Raw genomic sequence first — 27,434 nt, 5'->3', positions numbered from 1 at the left:
ATATTGTTAACTTGAACTCGATATTTATGTTTATTTGAGATTTAAACTCCTTATTAACATATAATATACAGAATACTAAAAATACAATATTAAAGAAATGCTTTGTTGGCAGACATGTAGAGACAAATAAATTTTTTAAGAATTAATTTCTATAGAAATTTTACATTAGTTCTGGTATTCCGATAAATAGCAATTATTGTTTATATGTATACATTATAAACAATATTAAAATGTCTATTATTGTATATATATTATATAATTGAGACCCCAATATATATATACTGACTATTTTTATTATAAATTTTAATTCTTTTTAATAATTTTAATTTAAAAAAAAGAATATAATATATAATAAAATGTAATAATATTTATAACTATTAATAATATTAATTAATTTAAATACAAATATTACTATAAATTTAACATTAAAAATTATACTCTATTACATGATAAAAAGAAAAACAAAAGTAATCAGGGGAATCACATAAATAGAAATTTATTTTGGAAACATTCTAGAAAATTTTTCATTAGACCAACTTTACAACATGAGATATTACTGTTTAGTAAAAAAAATTTAATAATTATAATAATTTAAAATGTTTACGAGTAAATAGATCTGGATTAGTGTAGAAACTAAATGAAAACATTGAAATGATACACAATTTAATTAAAAACATATTTATATTTAATTTAATTTTCTATAAGTTTTCTTTGATTTAAAATAAAACAAAATGTTTTTGAGTGGGTGTGAATTGAAATGACTTTAATATATTGACCTGAATGTAGACTACTATAGACTAAAATATATAATATTAAAGTATAAGTTAAAGATACCAGTAATGTTAGAATCATTATTAATATAGTAGTATAGTATAATAATAACCAGTACTATAAATTGATAAAATATTTAATAATAAAATAATCTTAATAATAATATCAATAAAAATCACGGAATAGTAAATTTAAAAATATAGTAAGCAATCTATGCCAGTATATACAGTCAATATGAAAACTAAATTTAATACTTTAAAAGTTTAATATATTGTAAACCATTTGACAAATATTAATGATGAAATTTTAAATTTAGTTTATTTAAAAAATTATATATTATTAAATGAAATATTTTCATATGTTAAAGCTAAATAAAAAGTTATTTGCATACTTTATTTACATATTGATTGTAAATAAATTTAATTTTTTATTTCTTATTAATTTAATAGCTACTTTTAAAGATTATTATGTATTTATACCATATATAATTTGTTGTTATATATGATTAAATTTTGCATTTTTCTAATTATTTTAGTTTTCTAATAAATAGCAATTTAATATTTTAATTTTTTATAGTAATAAATCGTGAGTTTATTTTAAAAATATATTAATTTCGGTTAAATGGTTTTCAATATATTGAACGTTAAAGTATTGTACTTAAGTTGGTTTACTTGTCGACCGTATATTTATATACATAACAGTATATCATATTTATATATAACATAGTTATCTAATATTATGTTATAATATGATATAATCACAATAATTACAAATATATATTTATATAATAATATATTAATTATAATAAAATTTAAATCTTTGATAACAATTGAATAAAAATGAACGAAACCTTTAGTTTAATAATTGACTATTAATTTTATGGATGTGTTTTGATAAGAGTAGTAATGATAAGAAGATATTATTATTATTAGTCTTCTGTTTCCACTTTTATATGTTTTGGACCATCTGTTGGATCGACTGCTTCTCCATTAAGAATAGAACTTTCAGTCAGACATGTCTTATGATTTCCATTCCTTTCATTGAATAATGAAATCTCTATTTTTTAATTATAAAAAAAATGGTTAACTATTTTGTGTATTATTACAGATATTATTAATAGATTAAATTTGAAATCAATTTTTTGAAAATATTTTTCATTAAAAATTTTGTGTATAATATGAACACAAAAATAATAATAAATTAAATTTAGTTGAAATTTAGATTTAAGCAATATTTGAAAATTAATTATAGGTTAAAACATAATTTCAATTACATTTATAGATGATTGAAAATTTTGGTATAAAATCGGGTTTGGATAGTACTGTATTTATTTTGATAAGACTTATATAAGACTTAAATTTTGGTAAAAAATATAGCTGTAATGGTATATACTTTGGTCAATACATATAAATCCATCAAATATTCTGTAATTCTTAGATCAAATAAAAGTAAATACAGTAATATAAAAATATATACAAAAATGTCATAAAAAAGGAAATCAACGAACACTTAAAACAAGAGACATAAGAAAAGCATTTGTATCTATATTTAGGTATTTTATATCTAAATATTGCAAACATTTATATACAGTATTTACTATTTCTATCTATTAAATAATAAGTTATGACTAAAATATTGATAGAGGACAGCATAAAATTGTTTTATTTGTTATTTATGGTAACCTTCGTTGTCGTTGTTGTTAAAGGTGTCATCATTACTGACTGTGTCTTCAGAAGCAATTGAGGCCATAGCGGAAGGGCTCAGTGTCTCATAAGGTGATGTCTCTCCCCTATGACTACAGACCACATTTGTGAGCGCCATTATGTAGTTCTTGGCCAACGTTAAGGTTTCAATTTTAGATAACTTTCTCTCGAGTCTCACGTGAGGTATGACTTCCCTGAGGCCCTGAAAAGCATCGTTCAGACTATGCATTCGCATCCTTTCCCTCTCATTGCTCTCCAATCGCCTTAAGTTTCTTTCTCTTGCGCTAACCTAAAGTGTCATCAAAATGATATCATATATACAATTAATTTTTTAAATAAATAAAGCTTTTAATTTTTTATTGTTAGTATATATATCTAATTACAAAACAACAAAAAAGTGTTTTAAGTTTTACTATTTAATAATAACAGGTAGTTTTGAAACATCATTATAATAGACTGCAACTCTTATAACTACATTATTTGACACATAAATACAGTATATAGACATTTACTGTTTTATACAGATAATGTAAACACTAATTCACAAAACAGTTTTCAAAGATAAAATTGGGTTTAAATTTTGAGTGCACTTATCGTTTCAAATACAGTATCAAAATTATTAAAAGCAATTCATTCAAATAAAAATTCATTTATATTATACAGTATATCATTCACTGTATTCAACATAATGTTTGTTTGTTTTGCTTAAAAACCCGTTTAATTAAATGAACTTCAAATATGTATTTTGCATACAAGTATTTAAAGATTTTTCAATTATTATTTATAGCTTTTATGTGAAATATATGTGAAATGCAATTAACAAATAAAATTTTTATATGAATAATATATACATTATTTTATTGTATATATAGCTCTTTATTCTTGTTTAATACACATAAAATAATGATAATGTGATAAAAGAGAGAGAGAGAGAGAGAGAGAGAGAGAGAGAGAGAGAGAGAGAGAGAGAGAGAGTCTCATTTGACATTTCTAAAAGCTTTTTAAAACAAATAAAAACAATTTATTTAATTTAATATTAAATTATATTATTTAGGCATTTAATAAAAATAGTCAAAAATAACTAATATATTATCATTTATTAAAATAGAATTATATATATTGTCAGCCAAGAGACCAACAATGAATTAAATGATAGTTTAATTGAAATGATTTTATTAATGATAATTATAACAATTACATGTAGTGATGGGTTTGAGGGACAAAACATTACTAAAGGGAGGAAAGGGATATAGATTAATGATTATCTGCAATAAATATTGTATTTTAGTTTTACATTAAATAAAACATTATTCCATTAATATTTTTAAAAGTTAATAATTTATATTTAAATAAAATTTGGTGTATTTTCTAATTGTTTATTAAATTAAAAACAAAAGGTTTAAAATATTTACTTTTATTAAATTATATACTTATATTTTTCTTAAAATAAAATATAAAAAAAAATTGTTTAAACTTTTAACAGCATTAGAAAACTTTGAGAGAAGTTTAGTATTATTTAATTCTTAATTTTATATTTACTTAATGTCTTTATGCAGAAAAGTTAATAAAATTTGTATTGAAAACTATTATCAAAAATGAAAATTTGATTAAATTTTTTAAATAAGCAAAAATCTTTTAAATATGAATTTAGTGCCGAAAAACAGAAAAAAGAGATATTGTATCATAAAAACAGTAATTTAAAGCATAAAAATATTTTAATAAAATTAATGTCACAATAATAATAAATGTTAACAAAATGCAAACTATTATTAAATTAAATTATAAAATATAAATAGAGTATAAAAATTTCATTATTATATGACATACAGTACTCTTTCTTTTGCGGGATGTGTTTGAAGTCAAGCTTTTCCGATGTCTTTTGGATTTGTTATTTGATTGAATCAAATCGTCATACGTTGAACTGGAATCAGTCGATTCATTACCATTTATTGATTGGTCATCACCACCACTACCACCACTACCACCACTACCACCCGCGACACCGGTTTTATTACCGGCGCTTTCAATCTTACGTTTGCGCAAATAATTTAAACTTTGCTGTAAATAAATTTTTAATATAATTTATAATAGGATTTAAGTTTTTTTTATCATTTTATAATTTTATCATTATCATCAATAAATTATTTTTGTTTGAAGTATCTCTCTCTCTCTCTCTTTCACTCTCACTCACTCACTCACTCACTCACTCACTTACTCACTCACTCACTCACTCACTCACTCACTCACTCACTCACTCACTCACTCACTCACTAACTAACTAACTAACTAACTCTTTCTAAATCTATAAGAATTAAAAGATAAAATGAAATGATATTTACCTGAATTAATGATTTCTGTTCCCTCCAAATGGAAACCGATTCAAACGTATTGTCATTACGTAAACTCGTCGGAAGATTTGTTGAACTCTTGGACTTCATTATTCACTTGACTTTAGATTTGTCACGAATTTGAACACAATTTAAGCCACTATTTAGCGACCACTTCTTATCGAGAAATATGAGTTAAATAAACAAATATTCATTAATTTTACAATAAAACTTAAAATATAAATAATTTTTATTAAATTATAATTATAAATTGTTTTTAAAATACATTATATTATTTATAATTGTAATAATAAAGTATTTATAATTTAGTAATAATATAAATCATTGGTTAATTTTGATTAAAACAAATTTATATGTATTAAAAATAATGCTCTTTAATTAGCAATAGTAACAATGTATTTATCATTTATCACCTGAAGTTAAGTCTAATAATTAAAGGATGGCTTTGGTTATAGCAAACGATTTAATTTTTTACGAAACAAAACACCTATTATTTTGATAAAATCGATTGAATTTATACTAAAAGTAAAGCAAAATTAAGTCTCGAGAGAAATATTCACCAAAAAGTTTCAAAAAATTACATTTATTTTTATTTTGAGTACATTTTACTTTATATTTTTATTTCAGTTTCACATCAAATTACAAATTGATAAATATATAACACTTGTTTGAATTAATTAATCTCAAAATTAGTTGTTTTAAATGTTTTATATTTAATTCACAAACTTAACTATAAATAACATAACAATGTTTAATATAACATAATAATTATATTTCAATTTTAGTTTGTTTTAGTTTTATTAAAACAAGAATACTATTATTAAATAAAAATTAATATTTTGATATACAAGGTATATTTAAATTTAAATGATATATATTATATAAATTTACATATAATATAATTATTTTTATTATTATTTAAAGTATTGTATAAAATTTTATCACACTGTTTAATAACACATATATTTAATGTTGATATTTATTTTAGTGTATAATAATATACAGTATAACTACTGTATATCATCATACTATTGATAAATAATATATTGTTTTGAAATTCATTAATATTTAAAAAATATTATAAAATTATAATATACTTATTTTTACTTATAGTTAAAATGTTTCATTTTAAAAAAATATCAATTACTAAGAATCGCTTTTATCAAAACCACTCAATTATTAAATAAGTAAAAAGTTTTAATAAAATATTAAGATATCATTAAATTTGTTTTCAATTAAATATGGTATATTAAAGTGTTGTAAAATTATCACTTAATTATTAAAATTATCAAATAATGTACTGTATAGCTATGTAAGCATAAATGTACTAGCTAATAATGATATGGTTTTTAATCAATATTTATAAAACATATTTATATCATATTACTATATATCTATAAATAAACAGTATCTACTTATTGTGTAGTACAGTATATGATATATTTAATAATACTATATAATTTATATATATAACAATACATAATAAATTTATACAGGTGCTATTTTCAAAATAATAATAAACACAAGTATATTTTGTTAATTAAAATATTAATTACAATAAATATATCATTTTATATTTAAAATATTTAAATACAAATTGTATTATTTTCATTAAAAGATACTTGAATAGACCTGGGTATATTTTTTTGGCTACACGTGATTTATAGAATTTATAGAATGTCTAAATTAAATGTGAAGTTAAAATAAATTATAATGAGATAGAAGATAATTATTGAAAGTCTATTATATTAATTAAAGTCAACAAAACGAGAAAATAATAAAATCTCAAATATTATTAATTAGTTTTATTTTTATTCAACAAAATATTATTTACAAAATGTTATTTATATAATAAAATACTAATTATTGAAATAGACATCATCTCTATTAAAATTATAATATTTATTAATGTTATTCTGTTTAACTTAATTTATACAAACATCAATTTCACATTATTTATATTACTTTATTATTTTTAAAAACAACACTATTTATTGCATTATTGTTAAATAATAATCTTTAATGTTTTAAAAATTTTATTATAAATTTAATTTGTTAAAAATTCTAGATTGGAAGTCTAGCATTGCCAAATAAAATTCTGTAAAGCATTTTAAATCCAATTATGTTTAAATATATTTCAAATAGATTGAGAATTCAATTTATGCTAATATTAAATGAAAGATTTGTAAATATAATAAAATTATACAATTAATATATATAATATAATATATTATGCATTTAATAGCATTTTTATAACCTATTTCACAGTTTATTATTTGCTTATTATTTCAATATTTTTTGATAGCAGCTTAAAAATATTAGTATTTTATTCATTTATTTCTATTCGAAATCAAAATTTATAAATAGCAAAAAAAACTAACAAACTTTGTTAAAAAATTAATTGTTAACTTAATAAATTCAAAAACTACAACTTTAAAATAATTTTGTGGATATATAAATAATTTGTCATTTTATATACAAAATTTTAATGAAGCTCATGTGAAACACATATATTGTTTTCATTTAATTATTTGTAAATTATTGTAATAATTTATATTTTATCAATATATATAATAATATATTGATAAAAATATCAATAACTACTTGATTACTAAATAAAAATAAATATCAAAATATTTAATATAATGACATTATAGTTGACAGTCAGAGAAAAACTTATTGAGAATCTTAAGCTAAACATATTGTTAGACAACCTGTTGATTGCGATTAAATATTTGATGGCATATAAGTATATTGTATTATGAAATAAAAATCATAATTGTTTTTTTAATATACGAGTTTTAAAAAATTTGTTTTTTATATTAATCTATTAGTTGATGTATTAGTCTAATAAACATTTAATCTTTTTAATAGAAAACATTTTAATGGAGTATAATATTTCAATTATAAAACTAATCAGATTATAATAATTTTGCTAAAAATATAAAATTCTCAATTGAGTCATAAAAATCAAATAGCAATATAATAATATTTTTTTACAGATTAACAAAACAATTTTAATATAATATTATATTAATAATACGATAGTAGAGTATAATATCTTTAATAAAAATTAAAAAAAACGTTTTTTTCTTGTGTTTACATATACTACAAAAAATGGATTTTACCAGAAAGTAGTGTCTTTGGTTATTATATGTATTGTATAAAATAATAGGGAAAGTAGTGTTTCATTTGGGATAGTATTCGGTTAGACAGGTAATCGACTCATTAATTTATATTAAATATATGATAAACCATATATTCAAGTAAAAATGACCAAGGGCATAATTACACAGATTTCTACAATACTCTAGATTTCTTTATATATATAATTTACACAATTATATGGTATTACTTACTTTAAAAAATAATTTTATATATTTAAATTATAAAATCTATATTTATTATTAAACATGGTATACTTTGCTTATTTTAATGCTTTTACAATTAGGTGGCGTTAAATTTTGTTTGTATGTAAAATTGGCCATGTATTATACATTGTATTATACTGTACTGTATAACACGCTTTGTATTAATTTAATAAAAACATTTAGTCTTTTCCAATACCGCTGTTTACTAACAATGAAGCATAACTTTACAGACATTAAGATAACAGTTTTTATACTGTACTGCAATCACTTTATTATATGATTAAAATTTAAAATTAGAAATAAACTTAAATAAAACTCATATTTATATCGTAAATAATTTTTTTGTTTGTTTGACAAACTATACATTTAGTTAAAAGTAATAAAGTTTTGCTTTTTACAATTTATATATATATATATATATATATATTAGTATAAAAATATATATTTATAGGTATATAAATTATTAATGGTAGAAATTATTGACAACCATTTTTGCCAAAAAACACAATATTTACTAAAACTCATATATTTTTTTGATATAACTGTGATCTAAGTGCATGTTTTCGGGATTATACTATAGAATCGTAATATTAACTGTTAATATACAACATATGTTTTACACAACAGATTATATTATATGAACGATAAAGTTGTGCACAAAATATGTGCTGTTTTTAGTGCCACTACTCTAATACTATAGCAAATGTTAGCCAATAGTAGCAAATGGTAGCCAATGGACGACTATTTTCTTATGGATATAAAACTGCTATTTATTGTCTCTAAACATATGAATTGCTATTAATTTCTATTAATATTAATACTAGTCTTAACAAAACAATTCTTAATATATATATATATATATATATACAGTATGTCTATATATTAACCAAATAATGTTGACTTAATTTACTTCATTCATTCATTTACTGAGAGGGAGAAGTGTTTTTAAAACATAAAAATATATAATTAATTGTATAATACAAACAAATAATCAATTTTTATATAAAAAACAATACTATATGTATTAAGAATGTAGTTATGTAATATTTCAATTAATTCAACTAAACTTATTAGTAGATATCATATAATACTATCCAAAATTAAATATAATATAAAACTACACAACAAATTATCAGTACAGTATACTGTATATGATATTATAAAACTACTTTATATTCATTTAAATTAGTAGATATCTCTAATAAGACAATATTAAATAAAAAAAAATAAAATTTTATGTATTACTAGATTAAATTATTTTTGTTTTTGTTGTCATTTATTTTTATATTATTAAACTCTCTTAATATAATAAATCCTATAAATATTTATGTTTTCTTATGGATTCATAGGACGTATAAAAGATTAGACATTTAGAGACAAACTGTTATACAAAAGAGATCTTTACTTATAAACTATAATTGAATGTTCACTCTTGTAATACTATATAATAAGTCAATATAATATAAATATATAAATATATAAATATATATATATAGCACTAATTTTAATTAAAAAGCGCAATTGCAATTGAAGTCGAGATTAATAAATTATGCGGTTATCAAATAAATAATTATTGTATATTTTATGCAGTTATGCCATATAAATATAAATTAAAATACTATTGCTTACAATATAATAGAATTTTATTATTATTATTAAGTCATTTGACATTTTCATTAGCCATGGAATATACGATCTGTTTTATAAATTAATAATTTTAATAATATGTTGACTGAGTTTTAGCATAATTTAAAATTTTGCTTACGTTAACAACTAATTCGTAAATAAATAGTATTATTTTTAATGATTACAGTTATAAATTATGACTTATAATAATAATATTATTATTCAATAAATTTAAAATTAAGTTATATATATATATATATCTATTATTGAATAATAAATAAAATGTTAACATAAACAGATATTTAATAATTATGCAAACTATTGAAAATATATTTGCTTATGACTTATTTTTGGTCATCTGTTTTGAAATATTATAAAACAGTTTTTCAATAATCTCTATAAAATTGGTAACAAAAATCGTGTGATAGCTTTTTAAAAAATGATGAGACTAAATTTGACTGGATCATAAAAATATTTCATCGACAATGATTTTTAATTATCTATACTTTATTTTAGTATAATGCAGGGCTCAGGGAGTTTCAATATCACAAAAATTACAAATAATTATTATTAATCTATACATCAAAATATTGTTAAAATATTAGATAAATAATGATATCAAATGATAACATGAATTATTATATATACAACTATAAATAAAGTATTTTATAAAATTCATAATTTAAGTGTTTAAACCATTGTAGTTATAGTGAATTATTTAAATTTAAAATTTTATTTTTTAAATCTTCAATTTAAATAATTTTTACAAGTATTATAAAATTTGAAATATTCAAAATATACAGTTTCATTTTATTTTGATCTGTCATCATTAAATAAAACAAATTTTATAATCATAATTAAATAAATTAAATATTGTACTGAATCTAATTGTAAAATATTTTTTAAGGTTCTGTTATTAATAAATTATAGTATAAAAAATAATTTAATATAACCGCTATAAACCTAGACACGTTTTAATCATGTAAAATACTAATTTATCTTTAAATTTAGTTTACAAGTTATCTAAAAGTTATTTATAAAATAATAGAAAACTTCATTAATATATTTTATTAAATTGAAGTATATTTTATCAAATGTTAAAATAGTAATTTCGAATTTATGAAACTTTGTAAAATTATAAAAACATTTCTATAAGAAATTTCTGCTAAATCTACTTTTTGTATTACCGGTAATATAAATAAATCAATGATAAAAAATTATATGATATAATGTATAATAAAAATTATCTAATTTAAGATAAAAATAAATCAAAAATAATATTTAAATAACAACTTTTAAAAGTTATATACTTTTCTAAATTATTTCTTTAAGTTAAATAACAAAAGGCACGCTAATAATAATTTGATTATATTTTATTTACTTATATTTATAGTTAAAGTAATTCAACAAAACAAATGTTTTAAATTTTTGTTGTTTTTATAAAAACAATTATTGTCTAAAAACGAATACAGATTTTATTATAACATAAATTAATTATAAAATTTCAAATCTTTAATAACAAAAGCAGCTGTCTATTGTAAAATATAAATATAATAATTAAGGAAATAATTAATTAATTGTGTTTATGTTTATTTTAATGTTACACAAATATAAGAAATGATAGATTCATTTAAAATAATTAAATAAAATTAAATATATACAATAAATATATTAACAATTTTGATAGAAATAATAAATAATGTTTAGCACAATTAAAATTTGATTTAATTATTATATCAACATTTTAACTGTTGGGCCACAAATAAACTAAAGGCAAGAATTAGAGCCACTATTAACTGAGAGTGTCTGTAATATTTGAGTCACTTTTATCAGTAATATCAGTAAAAAATAATATTAATCAACATTGAAGAGCATATGGTTTTTATTTGATTATTTCTCTACTACTACTCTATACATATATCATTGTATGGCATTGTAGTGTATTGTATTGTATTATATTATATTGTATTGTATTGTATTGTATTGTATGCCAACATAACGTTTTTAGGTCTTTTGGGTAAAAAATATGCAAAATTTAACGCTTGTGTTGACTCATAATATTTATGGTGACAAACAAAATGCAAGAATATTCTTTACTCTATTCTTATCAATTTTAATATAATTCATAGACTTATATGTCATTTTATTTTTACATATAGTGTAGTGTTGTTTTATTTGTTAAAACAAAATGTTACATTTCATGCTAAGTCTCTAACAAATAATACATGTTTTAATACAAACAATATATAGCCTATTGTTATGTTTCTAACAGTTTTTTGAAAATCACGTTTTACTCCTTTAACTAAATGGCATTAAGTATTGCCACAAAAAATCGATTCTCATTTAAAACATGTTTATTACAAATAACTTTTTACATACATATTATGACATTATTTTTTATTGATAATAATACCAGTTGTTATTATTAATACTGTATAACACGATTACAGTATATTAATACTAATATAAATTATATTAATTTTTAAAACACTTATATGCATTTATCATTATTACATATTGATTGTTTAATACTTTATGTTTAATAAGAAACTTAAGATAAAAGATAATTGTATAAATATATTTGAAAAGTATTGTTTAGTTTTAATTAGTTTTTATTACCTATTATTAGTTTATTCTTAATTATATGATTATCAGCAAAAAATAGAAATAAAAGATAGACAATCAAATTTATATACAATTTGACTTACATTAATGTTATTGATGACAACAAATATAAATTTTTAAATCAATCAAAAATTATACATAAAATACTGTATAAGAAATTATTGCGTGAAATTGTTGTGTGACATATAAAAACAAAAATATTTTAAGTAAATAAGATATAACCAACAAATATTAAGTAAACTTTGCTGTTATACTTTTATAGAGTATTATTATTATTATTATTATTATTATTATTATACTGCATTTTAACAAAATTAAATATATTTATATATTATGCTCACAAGATATACTGTATACTTAGTTTCAAAACAATCAAAACTATTTTGAATTATAAATTTATTTTATCAATTTTAAACTGAGTTTTAAAATGCAAAAAAAAACTTTATAATTAATTTATATAAAATTTAGTATTATATTCAGCATACTTACCATTTAGTTATGATTGAAAAATACAATATTAACAACTATTTAATTTACATTAAATCAGTAAATTTTAGAAAATGAGTTTATTAAATAATCTAAACAATGTATACATATTGTACAGTACATAGACTATATAATATTAATAACAAAAAAATGTATTTAAAATTTAATTTTACAAAAATATCTTATGATTTATAAAACTGGAAGAATTAAAAATCACATTAAAATCGATTTAATAGTTGAAAAGTTGAAAATAGTTAGTTTACTATATTCAATGTATAAATTACAATTTAAGTGTAATAATAGCTATGTATAATAATAATATGTTTTTATTTAACCGTAAGTCAACTGTCGGACTACTAATAGTCAGTCATTACTTGTCGTTAATATAAAGTTATGGTTAACCTTGACATTAATAATGATTTATTAAAATTGTTATTATATACTACAAGTAAATTAATAGTATATTATATCTTATTAGTAAATCTAATATTTATAAAAATATAAAATACTAAATAAAAAACAAAGCATTTTTATAAGTAGTATTAATATTTTTAAAATATTTAAAATATTCTTTAAAGCGAAAAACAATAAATTTAAAAACAAAAATTAATTAATATAACATATAAAGTAATAATTAATAATTATTAATTATATATGAATTTTTACAAAAATGACAGAGTATTGTAATATTTAAATATTATAATACAGTATAATGTATAATGACTACAATAATAACCCGGTACCGAATATATTATAAATACCGTTTTATAAAAATTTTAATCAAGTATCAGTTTACAAAAAATCTACAATTTTATCTAAATCTAAAGTATTTAGTGTGTTATCTAATTATTCAAAATAGTTTTTAATATATAAAACAATTAACTGGTTTATAGTAAAGTTATGTTTTTAGTATTTGGTTTAACTAAAAATATAAAATACATTTTATTAAAAGACTATTTTAAGTAAATATTGACAATTACTGTATAAACTGTTATTAATGCCAATTAAAATGATATTTGTTTCTATATTCCCCATTGATTTATATTTCATTTCATTTTTTAATAAAGTTAAACATTAATATTGTTGTGCAATAAGTTATAATATTAGATTAAATACATTTTATAATTATTTATTATCATTTTTGTAAATAAAAATAATGTTAATTTTATTCTGTATTATTAAAAAAATGAATATTATTTTAATCAAAAAAAAAATTATGTTAAAAAATAAGATTATTAAGTTTTATACTAATATTTGTAAAAAATTTGTTTAATTTATAATTTATAAAAACAAAACTAGTATTTATGATTCAATTTTTTTATATCGCTAAGTGATTATTGTTTGAATACTTGACAAAACCATGTGATCAAAATTAAAACCATACAAACCAATCAAAATTTATTAAATTTTTTTACGGTTAAATTGTTAATACAGAGTGTGACGAAAAAATGGTTAACTAAATTAAAAATTATTTTAATTAGTGATAATTAGATGCAATTGTCATCAAATTGATAAAATATGTGAAGATGTTGAGGAATAGGCACTTTGGAGTTATTTAAAACAATAATAATTTCTTTTATATTTTATTAACTTAAGTAAATGTTTTATAAAGTTGACTATATATTACTAGACAAAAATAATATATATTTTTACAAACTAATAGGTAATGAAATCATATGTAGTAATAATTGCATCTAAAGTTGTACTTCTTATGATTATTAATAAAAGCAATATTAGTGTGTCTTATATGATAGTCTATGTCTATAAATATAAAGCTAACATTTGAAGTAATCCCATAGGAATTGCTATGCAATAAATATTATTGATAATAATTTAGAAATAAATAGAGTGACCAACTATTATCTATAAACTTTATATAAGCAAATAAAATATTTTATTACTATTATACTAGTTATCTGATTCATTGCAATTGACTATATTAGCTAATTAACATGATAGATAAAAACTATTAAATATTTAAATGGCTTAGTAATAAAGTTTAAAATAATTGTGAAGTTATCACAAATATAATAAAATAAAATATTGTGTTAAATTTTAATTATTTATTTAATCAAAAATTTAATTAAACGCTAGAAATCTACATTTAATATAAATATCTACATTATATATTAATATTTACAATATATACTGTATATAATACAATATATATATATATTGTACGAGTATAATTTTTATTTATATATAAACAAAAAATATATGTATATAAAGTATATATACATAAACATATATAAATATAGAATATGTTGTAAAATTGAGACAATTTTCTACAAAATAACACAAGAAATGAAAATTAGATACGAAAGAGAGTGAAATAATTAAATATATTATTTGCTTTTTAAAAGTCTCTTTGATTTATATGTTTAATCAAATGCAAGTTGTCTATTGTTTAACCAACATTTATACAAACAATATTTTATGAAAGTCAACAAAATAAATGCAAATCTAATTTAATTGAATTTCTGAATAATTTTGTTCAATTTTACCGACTATTTCTCTTTCATGAATATCAAATAATATTTAACAAATTTAGTGAAATTTTTATCTATGTTTTACTTTTTATAATATTTAAAGTTATGATATAATATGTATATAACTATATTTTTGATTTTGGCAAGAATATACATTAATTAAAATAACAAAAATTAAATAAACAGCTAATGATTTTATAATATAAAACTCATTCTTGAAATTCTTATAATTTTTAAAAATTTATTCAAAATTTATATATTTTATTTATTTTTATTTTATTTCTCTATATTTTGCACAATAATATATAATTATAGAATAAACACGTTTGCCGTTAATTTGTAAGATAATTAATTTTTGTCAATGATGTCAAATGTTATTTTAATACAATTTATTTTAGACAATGTTTTTCAACAGTTATTATATGGCATACATTTTTCATTATAAAAATGTTGTCGACATTTTATTTTATAACTTACTTTAATATATTTTAATATTTTTTATATATTAAAATTTATACGTAAATGAAAATAAATTAACTTTATCATTTTTAGTTGTCTAATAAAAGAATATTTTCATAGACATACACAAAAAATTAAACAAAATATAGGTTTTTATAAAAATTAGAAATGATTGCAATAAATGAAAAATTGAGAGAAAAATATATATAATTTAATAATAAAAAAAATCAATCAAATGATATATCTTTTTAAATTCCCGTTTAAACTTCACATACAATACAAGTATATAAAGTTATATGATTTTATAAATGTAATTCAATTAAATCAAAAAAATATAAAATAAATTTTTAATATATTTGAAAGAATAGAAATTTTTAGCATTTATAAAAATAATGATTATAAGTAAAATATATTTTTAATAAATAGAAAAATGATAATAGAAAGTTAATTATCTGGATCATTTTTTTTATTAAAATAGTGAAAGCAATTGAAGGTGTAGTTTATCTTAAAATTTTGAGTTTAAATAAAATAAAAATTTATAGATTTGTATATTATTTGGTTTTTTACAATAATATATGTCACAACCAACTTATGATAACTAATAAATTTATGTATTTTTATGATTAAAATATAGTTTTGTTTAAAATATTTGTTTAACTGTACGTAAGTAAGTTGTTTATAATATAACATTTATTGTCAAAACAAAATGCGACTAATAATATGTTTTTTGCTGTATTTAGAGTTATAGACACTAAATGTTTGTTAATTATAAATTATATGAATTAAATTGTTTAAATAAGCAAAATGTGTGAAAATGTTTGATGAAAACTGAGACAATAAAATTGTTTTTTTTGTAATGTAAAACTTGGTTTATATTTGTAAAGCTTAAAGTTGTCTATTTATTGGAGGTCTCCATTTACGTCCAAATCATATTTAAGCTCTCATTAGTTAAGCTCTACGCTATAGTTGTCTATTAAAAACGATTTGTTGGATTTTGTTGGAACTACCGGTTTATTTAAGTTAAAATAAGCCCAAAATTCATTGACAAAAATAAGTTACTTTTTAAAAAATACTCATTTCATTAGTTTTTGCTATTATATTATAACATTAATTTGAATGAAGTAAACATGTATTTAAAAAATAAAATAATGTTTAAATAAAACTAATATAATATATTTAGAAAGTCGTTAAATGTGATTGAAAATCGAGTAAATAATATATAAGTTTTATTTAGTTGACTATTATTGTAACACATTTTAATTACATGTTTTAAATTAAAAGTCTAAATGAAATGAACTATAATTTTTGTATTACTAGTATTATTATGAAAGTTGTTTGTTTAGGAGCCATATATTTGAAGAATCGGTAGCTTATAGTATATGCATGTTATGGTAATGGCTGAGCACAGTATACATACAAACAGAGCACTGGTTTTATTAAAACATTTAGACACATATGTGCCCCCATCATACTGTTGATATATACCATTAGACTGTATATTAAATGTTAGTTTCCTGGGAAACATGTGAACCCCCATTGAGATGTAGAAGCGATTGGCCCACCATTTGTGGTGTAAATGCGAGTAGGAGTCAAACCATTTATTGGATAGCGTTTGGATAAAGAGTTGCTTTTCACTCATATATCGTATCACGACTTCAGGCTTTCACTGCATTTAGACTCAAACTTTATCACACTTTCATTAGATATCACATGAAAATACTTGTGAGCTATAAGACGTGAAATATAGTGAAAAGTAAATAAATCAATGGTTGGGTATATAACTGTTAAGTTATATCTATTTATTTACTATATATTTGGTGTCATATATTCAAAGTGTATGTTCAGTGAGGAGCACAACAAACAACTTATATTTACCATTAAGAGAGACATTACATTCAAAACAAATGACAATTTCCTGACATTGACTAACTAGTAATGGCTAACAATTGACGCTAACATACATACCATATATTATTATAATCATACTTTTAATATATCCAAAACTATACTTAATTATACTATCATTAGTATAATTAATGTTTACTATATCTATGATAACTTTTATAATGATTTGCATCAAAACTAATTTTCATTTCGTTTATCTTTTTTAAACTTTTCAATATATATAAGCTTAGTATACATTGAGACAATGAATCAACGCTTAAATGTTGATTAAAATAGTTTTTTTTAATCAATCGATTCTCTAATTTAATTTGTTTGTAAAATTATCTCTCAAACTGGTTTGAAAACATTTTGTTTAAAATATTTTAAATAAATATTGATTTGTTTTAAATTTTATTTTTGAGAATCTATTTTTGTTTTATATTTGAGAAAGTTCAATTTTCTCAGTATTTTTAGTTCTCTCTCTCTCTCTCTCTCTCTCTCTCTTTCTGCTTATTTTTATAATAACAGTTAAGTTTGGTTGATATTTGATGCACTTTTATTGATTCAACGAACAGGTAAATTGTGAAAGTAGTAGACAAAGTCAATAAAGTTTTGCTTAGCTATACATTAAAAAACTCCATAATTTGAATGTTTAATAGAATGATAATAAAAACCTAAAAATATTGTAATCGCAGACATAATAGACAATATAAAGACAAAGTGAACACATGAGACACTATAAGACACCAGAAGTGGAGGTCATCATCAATAAGATATATATATATATATATATATATATATATATATATATAGTGTGCCATTAGATAATTGATAGAGACTTACACTTTCATAACAAATAAAAGACTAATAGAAAAAACATGTATTTTGTCATCAATTCAAATGCCATATTAAGAGATAATATATTTATAATTTAGTATAACTTATTGTGTTTTATTTCTGTTCTATAAAATCGGGTTTTTATTATTATTATTATTATTATATTGAAAGCATCTTTTCAACATTGAAAGTACAGTACATCAATATGACATTTAATACATTATGTTTTAATAATTAATAATTAACTGAATTTCTGTAATTTATTCTGATTATTTTTTTGTAAAAACATTTTATTATATTTTAAATAAATGTTCATATTTATCATACAATATGCTATTAAAACAACTGTTTAATTTTTTAAATACTCTATAATATGTATATGATTGAGTAAAATGACGAGGGTCATATTATTAATTTATATTATCCAAAAAACGGCAGATGTTATCTAAATATTGTACAATATATATATACTAAAGATCAATAGTTAATTTATTTTATCAATTATTTATTTTATAAATATATTTGAATAAATTTAATACAATATTTTGTAATAGTATTACAAATTATTTCATAAGTTTATAAACATTAACCATAATTTTTACACTTTTAGCTATTTTATTCAATATTAATATAAAAACCAACTAATGTTGACAAAAAGATAACAATTTGTTAGACAACCAATCAATTTTGAGACACTTTTTTTTGCTAAAATATAAATGTATCGAAATATTCATTATATAAATTAGTTTTATTACATATAAGCTGTTTTATATTTTTTAATATAATCTACTGTATATTTATCGCACAAAATATTTGGTTTATAAATGTCAATTCGGGGTTCACTTGATTTTACATATGTTATGATTTTAAATTTTTAATAAAATTTATAGCACTGTATTTGTTTGTGGTTCATATTATACTTCATAAAATACAATAAAATAACATAAATCTAATAATGAATATGTATTAAATTATTATATACTATTTCATTGATAAACTAATATTTGATTTCATTTTTCAAACAAACAAAAATACAATAATAAAAACTTATAAATAAATAAATAGAAATCTTAGAAATCATAATTATATTATTTATATAATAGCTGCTAAAAATGTAAGAATTTAATAACAAATTAATAATAAGTTGTCTGAAAATCCTGTTAATACAATAATTACTTTAATCTCAAATATATTATATGTTGTGTCAAAATAAATAATACACTAAATTGATAACGTGGACTCTAATAATAATAGGTCAACAAAAACAATGATATAATACAATATATATATATATATAAAGCGCGTTAGTGAAGATCACTAAGAGTATCACTTATTTGATATATAAAATACAATACAAAGTTTACATAAGGCATCAAATTTTTCAAATAATTGTGTATACAATTCCTATTTTTTATGGTATTTATTTATATTCTAACAAATGCATTGGTAATTGTCATATTTGAAATGCCTATTATTATACATATAAAATACATGAATAACTTACACGAGTTAGCCTTAAAGTTATTTTGTGTAACCATTGTGTAAATTGAGATGTAAGTACACAAACATTTATTAGTTTAAGTATAAGAAAATTATTAGAAATTTATTTTAGTTAATTTAAAATATCCAATTTTCAATCAACTAACTAACTAATTGAAAAGTCTAATATTGTTTTTATTATGATGTTTACTATTAAAACAAATTACAATTAGTGTATAATTTATTAATTAAATCAAATTAAGTACTGGTGTTTGAACAGTATATATGAGCATTTAGTTCAACTCATTATTACACTTTGTATAAAAAATATTAGAAAATTATATATTAAATTATAATTATTTTTGCAATTAGTAATATTTTTAATGCGTGCAGCAAATTAACTTTCATATTTAAAAAAATAAATAAACTAAAAATTGATATATTTAAAAAATATATTTATATAAAATTATGATTATACTGTATTGTAAAATTAAAGTCATTAAAATATTAATTTATTTATAAAGTTCGACAAATTTTAATTATAATTTTAAGTATAATGTTATTTTTAAAACAAATAATTTTTAAGGTAATAAAATAAATAAATAAATAAATAAAAATCAGTAATAAATGACTTAGCAACAATTTTATATTTAATTTTATGTAATAAATAATTAATAAATTTACAATTAAAAATAATAAAAATATTTCTTAATATTATTATATATCATAGTTTATACTGTATTATAAATTATATTTTGTTGTATAACTATAATAGCTTGAGTGCAAATATTTCATTTATTACACAAACAATTCTCCAAGCTAAATTTTCATTATATTAAAACAACAATAATAAAGCATTACTATTTTATTATTGTTGTCGGTTTGTAAATGTTTAGTTAGATAATAAAAATAACAACAAGAAAATTAAGTTTAAAAACCTCTTTTAATAACCGTTTGGGAGGTTTTTGCGATTTGTTTTTTTTCAAAGAGACATAAAATGAGGCAAACGTTAAGTTTATTTTTTGGTAATTATAATAATAACGATTGCTTTTATAACAACAGGTGTTCTAATTGTGTTCTCTATAGTGATATAAAAGCATTGCATTTATTAAAGTAAACTTTGATATAGTATTTAGATTCAAATATAAAGCAATTGGTATTATAGTGTATAAAATAAGGTAAATGCAAAAATATATATACTGTATATAAATTATTAAGATATAAAATACTGATAATAATAATATCTAACATTTACAGTATATATGATTAAATAAAAAAAATTCAAATAATTCATTGAAGTTTATTTTAATATATATTATTTATGTCAAATTTCTTAAATAAAATATTTTATGAAAACATTTGTAATTTGAATTTGAAATAATGAATGTTATATAAGAAATATATCAATCATTTGTTGTATAAGAGATCTAATAATTATTAAAGTGTAGATGAGATCTACAAAAGAGGTAAAATATAAAATTATGAGTAAATAACAAATTGATGTAAAGTTTCCATAAGAAAGTTTCATCAAATAAAATCTTAAACTATAAATATTTAATTTTAATAATAAAAAATTATATTTACAATCTATTTTTAAATATAAAGCTACAATATTGATAAATATAAAATCATAGATAAAAAACTTTTAAATTTACATTAAATATAAAGTAAAAATTACTAACGAAAGCTTTTAAGAAATCTTTCTTGTAGTATTTTTTAAAATTTTATGTAATTTATTAATATTTATATTAAATACATAATAAAAATTATTTTATATTATCTACAAATAAATAATACTAATTTTTTTCAAACTAAATAGTTTATAACTTTTATAAAAATACTTACCTGTATTCAGTAGTAATATACTTATGATATTAATTATAAAGCTCTCAAAGAATATGTTATATTAGGAATTATTTAATAATAAAGCAATATATTTACAGATTGTTTCTGTATTTTTTCAATTTTCCATTTACTAAAACTAGTCAATACATCGACAAATGTGTGCAACAGGTAGTATAGTACTATTGTTTGTATTATATTAATATTAATACATTATATGCAATACAATTGAAAATGCATATATAAAAAGTATAATTAATTAATTTATAATTCCTATAAACTTGTCAAATGATAGCTTAACACATGTGTTTGTATTTATGCGTTTGTGTTATTGATTTCCTGCAGTAATAATTATTTTTAATTGAGAAAACACGTAATAAATGATAATTATTTTTTATAAACTATTTTTACTTATCATTTTGATATTCCTAGTAAATGTCATCAAAATAATTGCATTAAGAAATTGATGCTAAAAGCTTTACACTTTTTTAATTATTAAAATGTTTAGCTAAACAAATTAAAGGTTAATATGATTATAATAATAATAATATTTAGTATAATACAATATATACAGTACATACAGTATATAATAAATTATAAAATATTTTATATATGTAATATTTTTAAAATGTTTGTTTAAAATTAAATTTAAAACTAGCTGTATAAATAAATAAATATTGCACATTTATACAAACAAAATTTAAAATTTAATAAAACTTATAAAAATATTTAACTAGTAGATTTGTAATATTATGTGTAATATTAATAATGAAAATATTAAATATACTGTTTATTGCAATTATTGAGATAAACAAAGTTTACTTAAGCATAAAAATAGCAACATTTTTAATCATTATCTGATTAATAATGTATTGGTATTAAAGATATTGGATTTTTTAAATTAATGTATTTTAAGATACTTTCATTTGATTCAATGCCAAAAAATACTTTATTTATTAGAAACTAAATTATCGGTAATAAAACAGAAATTATTTTACCAGCATTTGTTTGAGTTTATATTTTATAATAATCACATTTTACATTAAAATAAATCATTTAATATTTTTGTTATTTAACATTTTATATAGACTTTCAATTAATAAAATACAGTTTCAAAAGTTAATAACAAACAGTCTATTACTAAGATATTCAAAAAATCATTTTTAAAAAGCTATATGTTTTATAAGATTTTTAATTTTTTAAGCAAATTTTATTATTATTTTGAACAATTGTATGACTATTTAATAAAAATGTAAATATTTCTTTATTATTTAAATACAACAATCAATATTGTTCACAAAACATAATAATAGTGTTGTGAGCAACAAATATATTGCTGTATAAACATGTTTTAGATATGAAAAATCCTTTAGCACTAGTTTTTTGTTAATAAAACGGCAAAAATAAACGTCAATTCAGACAATTCTTATCGCTCTTCCTTTAAAAAAGATTATCATAAAACACACAACAACTTACTCATGAATATTCTGTACAATATTACTATTTTTAAATCAAACTAATTTTCTAAATATATTTATTAATTATTGAATACAAAACAGAAAAATATAACATTTACTGTTTACATATATAGTATAATATTTTATTATCGATATATACAATATTTTAAAAACTAATTTTTAAAGCATTAATAAAAAAATTACATTTTTCACATTGACTTTTAATAAGTTTTTTTAATTAAAAAATATTTTCGTTATAATATATAAGAAATGATTGTCAAACAAATTTTATGTAAAACTTTGTAATAACTTTGTACGGTATTATCATAAGCATACCTTTGTAATGTTAACTTAAAAAATATTATAATTTTAATAATGTTATCGTTATAAAAATAATCATAGTGTGATATTGAAATATAAGTTTATTCTATTAATTATGTTAAATATAATAACAACAAATATTTAAAATCTTTAATAATGATATTTATATATCAAATAAAAATATATAATATATGAATCACATGTTCATCTTTATTTACAAATTTAATATTTTTATTTATTTATCAATTTTAATAATATTAATAACTGATGTATACGTATATGTAATTGATAACATTGTACTGTTATTGATGATATAATATAATATACATAATATAATATGTGTATCATTTGATTTTTGAATAAATGATTAGTATCATTTTTATCATTAACAATAAACTTTGACCTTTAAGATTAATATTATATAATAGTCAGTTTTATAATTATTATTAATTATCTTTATAAATTTGTTTTTGTTTGTTTATATATTTTATTTTTTTAAATTATTTTATTAACATTGCATTATAATAAATACAATAAACATGACCAAATAAATTATAACTATTTTTTTATTTAATTATATTACCAAAATCAATATAATAAAATAATAATTACAGTAAATGCATTAATAAATTATAAATTATATCTAAATTAATAATAAATTATCTGAATTTTTATGATTTGTTAGCATAATTAAGAATATATAGCATATAGTGAATCGATAAGATATGCTATTAATTATTATTAATACAAATAATTAATATTGAGAATCTATACTTAAAATTATATAATATTGTATAGTTTAAGATAGAATTTTTTTAAAACCCTCACAAAAAATAATTTTGTCATACATGTCAAATTTAATAAATTTATTAGTAAAAAAATATTATTAACTATATTTATAGCGTTTCAAACAATTCAAGTGTTATTTAACAAAGACATAAGTAAACACTTTTTGGATGAAATGACTGCACTTTTAATTAGTTTTGTTAATGTGTTTAATATAAAGTGGTATTTCTTAAGAAAACAATTTTTTGGTTATACTCTATGAATGCAAATAAAAATAATATTATCATAGCTAAGGTGTTGTCTCACATTTTTTTTGTTTCTCTCTAATCAATGTTATTGCAGTTATGGGTCAATCAGTTAAACTTTAAATAAAAACAGTTACATTAAAAAATATATATTTATATGGTTTAATCAGTCAGGGCTTGTCTGGGGGGCTCCAAAAAAAACAAGTGATAATATGCATTGAATACATAAATTGTAGGACAAATAAGTATTCAATTTATTCATCCATTTAAACAGTTTTCCTCACAAAAAGTGGATGTAATGCCAGATTGCTTCGGGTTATACTAAGTCTCAAAGCGCTATCCATAATATAAGACTAGTTTTCTCAAAATTAAATAACTCTCTCTCTCTCTCTCTCTCTCTCTCTCTCTCTCTCTCTCTTTCTTTCTTTCTCTCCATTCTTAAGAAAAAATTGTTTAATCTAACAAAAATTTATTTTGCGAATATTATTTTTATATTAAATTAAAAAAATATAAATGCATTTTATAAATAGAAGAAAGTGTGATCTAAATAATATATATATAATTAAATGAAAACAATTTGCAATTCAAATATAACATTAATTGTGGTAAACGGCTATAACTAAAATAGTATGACACAAGGTTTGATTCACAGACAGTTATGATAACAATTTGATTTACAAAAATACAAATATATTGTAATTCTCTCCATATCATAATCCTTGACCTAATCGTAATGTGTCTGCCATTAGAAAGAGAGAGAGAGAGAGAGAAAGAGATTTCAGCTCTGAACAACTTAGATAATAACATACAATAAAACTGTTTAAATGATGCGATTTTACAGTGTGTATGTGTATGTGTATGTGTATGTGTATGTGTATGTGTATGTGTATGTGTATGTGTATGTGTATGTGTATGTGTATGTGTATGTGTATGTGTATGTGTATGTGTATGTGTATGTGTATGTGTATGTGTATGTGTATGTGTATGTGTGTTATGCAATGCAAATCAGTTAACATTACTTGCAATCAAATACTTGTTGCTGTAATTCTTGTCTCATTTGAAATTCTATACACAGAATATCATCAATACATTAGTTATATAACTATATATGTTTTCAAAATAGTAATCATAAAAATGTGTAATAATTTGGTTTTAATCAGATAATCATTTTTTATATTAAAATATATTTAAGCTTTTATATGTATAGCATATAAAACAAAACAAAAAGTAAAATCATAGCAAATTAGATTTTATTACTCAATTCACTTCAAATTTATTAAATTAATGAACTATTTTCTAGTTTTTTAGACTTAAAAAAGATTCAGTCAATAATGTGTTAAAATCATTTTTATTTTTTCTAATTAAATTAATTGTACAAAATTTATACTAACATAAATATTAGTTTAAAATTTTCTTTAAAATATAAAATTGAAAAGTTCACATTTTTACTTTAAAATATAATTATTTATCTATAGAAAGTAAAGTATATTGTATATACACTGTAATATTAATAATTATAAGAAAATTACTATTTAAATTTAGTAATGAATATTTATTAATGATAAAAAACTGTTTGTATGAATTTATTTATAATACACAATATATAATACATTTTTACTTATAATTTGTTTGTTCAAACCATAAGTACAACACTAGCGATGCATAACATCATAGAAATGATGATTTATGGCTTATGGCAGAGCAAATAATTTATGAAATATATGAGAAAATTGCTAATAGCTTGTTTCAAATAAACAGATAACACATGTATAACAAACATTAAAAACAAACGCTTACCTCACTATATGATTGTGTGATTATAACTGCAATCGTAATTGTATTTTCAATAACTAGTTGTATATAACTGATACTATTAATGTCAAACTCGGCCAACTTTTTTTGCTGTTGGTTCAAGATTAAGCCAACTGTCCAATTGTATGGCCGTCACTTAAATTATATTTTATATATTAAAAATGCAATTTTTTCTAATCAACTGAACAAAGTTTCATCTGTTTTTTCAAGTTATGGACTAATAAGTGTTGTATGGATTCGTTGTTTGCACACTAAGAGACTGAATGAGACTTTTAGAGAGAGATCGAGAGTTAGAGGGATTGAAAGAGAGTGAGACTCAATGCATAACATATACTGAATTGTATGAAATGATTGCAACCACTATTTGCTGAATTATATTTCAATGCATTCACTACTTTATGGTTGCGCTGACTTATGTGCGCAAACATGTGTGTGTATGTGTGTTATCCTATGGGTTTGGGAAAGTCATATATCAATACTATATATATATATATATATATTATATAACAGTGTAGTTAACGGAACGACATATCGTTACATACATTACACAATTTATTTGATGAACATTATTGTAGAGTCGGATCTTATATTAAGAGCAACAGGTCTTCATTTTCATTATATAACATATCAAACATTTTTAAAAGTTGTTTATATTGTTTGTCTTATAAGTCTAAAACTCTGGAATTCTCAACTAAATTATATTTATATAATTATTTTGATGTACTCAATTATGTTTCATATTTATAACATTAATATACAATTTTAAAATAAATTAAAAATGACAACATTATGAAATTCTCAATCATAATAAATACTAACTTCATTATTATATACAGTATATTACAATATATATATATAATGTTATTGCATATATAAATATGCATATGTACCTA

At 19.4% G+C, this 27,434-nt stretch overlaps 1 protein-coding gene across 2 annotated transcripts; it reads right to left on the bottom strand.

The window, feature by feature from the left end:
• Positions 1-1,641: 1,641 nt before the first annotated feature.
• On the bottom strand, positions 1,642-26,870 carry LOC128953598 (protein dimmed-like). 2 transcript variants are annotated; one of them, XM_054299093.1, is made up of 5 exons: positions 26,527-26,870; positions 4,814-4,978; positions 4,302-4,532; positions 2,454-2,763; positions 1,642-1,827 (listed from the first exon to the last, which is right to left on the bottom strand). In XM_054299093.1, exons 2-5 carry the CDS (start codon positions 4,910-4,912, stop codon positions 1,700-1,702), a joined length of 768 nt encoding a protein of 255 aa, XP_054155068.1. In that variant the 5' UTR covers positions 4,913-4,978; positions 26,527-26,870; the 3' UTR covers positions 1,642-1,699. The 2 variants fall into 2 exon arrangements, with proteins under 2 accessions (XP_054155068.1, XP_054155067.1); XM_054299092.1 differs by having other exon boundaries at positions 4,814-4,975.
• Between the last annotated feature and the right edge of the window lie 564 nt (positions 26,871-27,434).

This window comes from Oppia nitens, unplaced genomic scaffold, assembly GCF_028296485.1.
Source record: "Oppia nitens isolate AA-2021 unplaced genomic scaffold, nextdenovo-longstitch-racon4-pilon3 scaffold23_pilon_pilon_pilon, whole genome shotgun sequence".
In the NCBI taxonomy this organism is placed as follows: Eukaryota; Metazoa; Arthropoda; class Arachnida; order Sarcoptiformes; family Oppiidae; genus Oppia; species Oppia nitens.
The sequence above is the reverse complement of the archived record's forward strand: the minus strand, read 5'-3'. Positions and strand labels throughout refer to the sequence as shown.

What these genes read in the sequence shown, in the direction of transcription:
- LOC128953598 (XM_054299093.1), bottom strand. Translation starts at nt 4,912, where the DNA reads ATGAAGTCCAAGAGTTCAACAAATCTTCCGACGAGTTTACGTAATGAC. An exon ending in AACAGAAATCATTAATTCAG is followed by an intron (nt 4,533 to 4,813) that starts GTAAATATCATT and finishes ATTTATTTACAG; the next exon opens with CAAAGTTTAAATTATTTGCG. An exon ending in CCCGCAAAAGAAAGAGTACT is followed by an intron (nt 2,764 to 4,301) that starts GTATGTCATATA and finishes ATGACACTTTAG; the next exon opens with GTTAGCGCAAGAGAAAGAAA.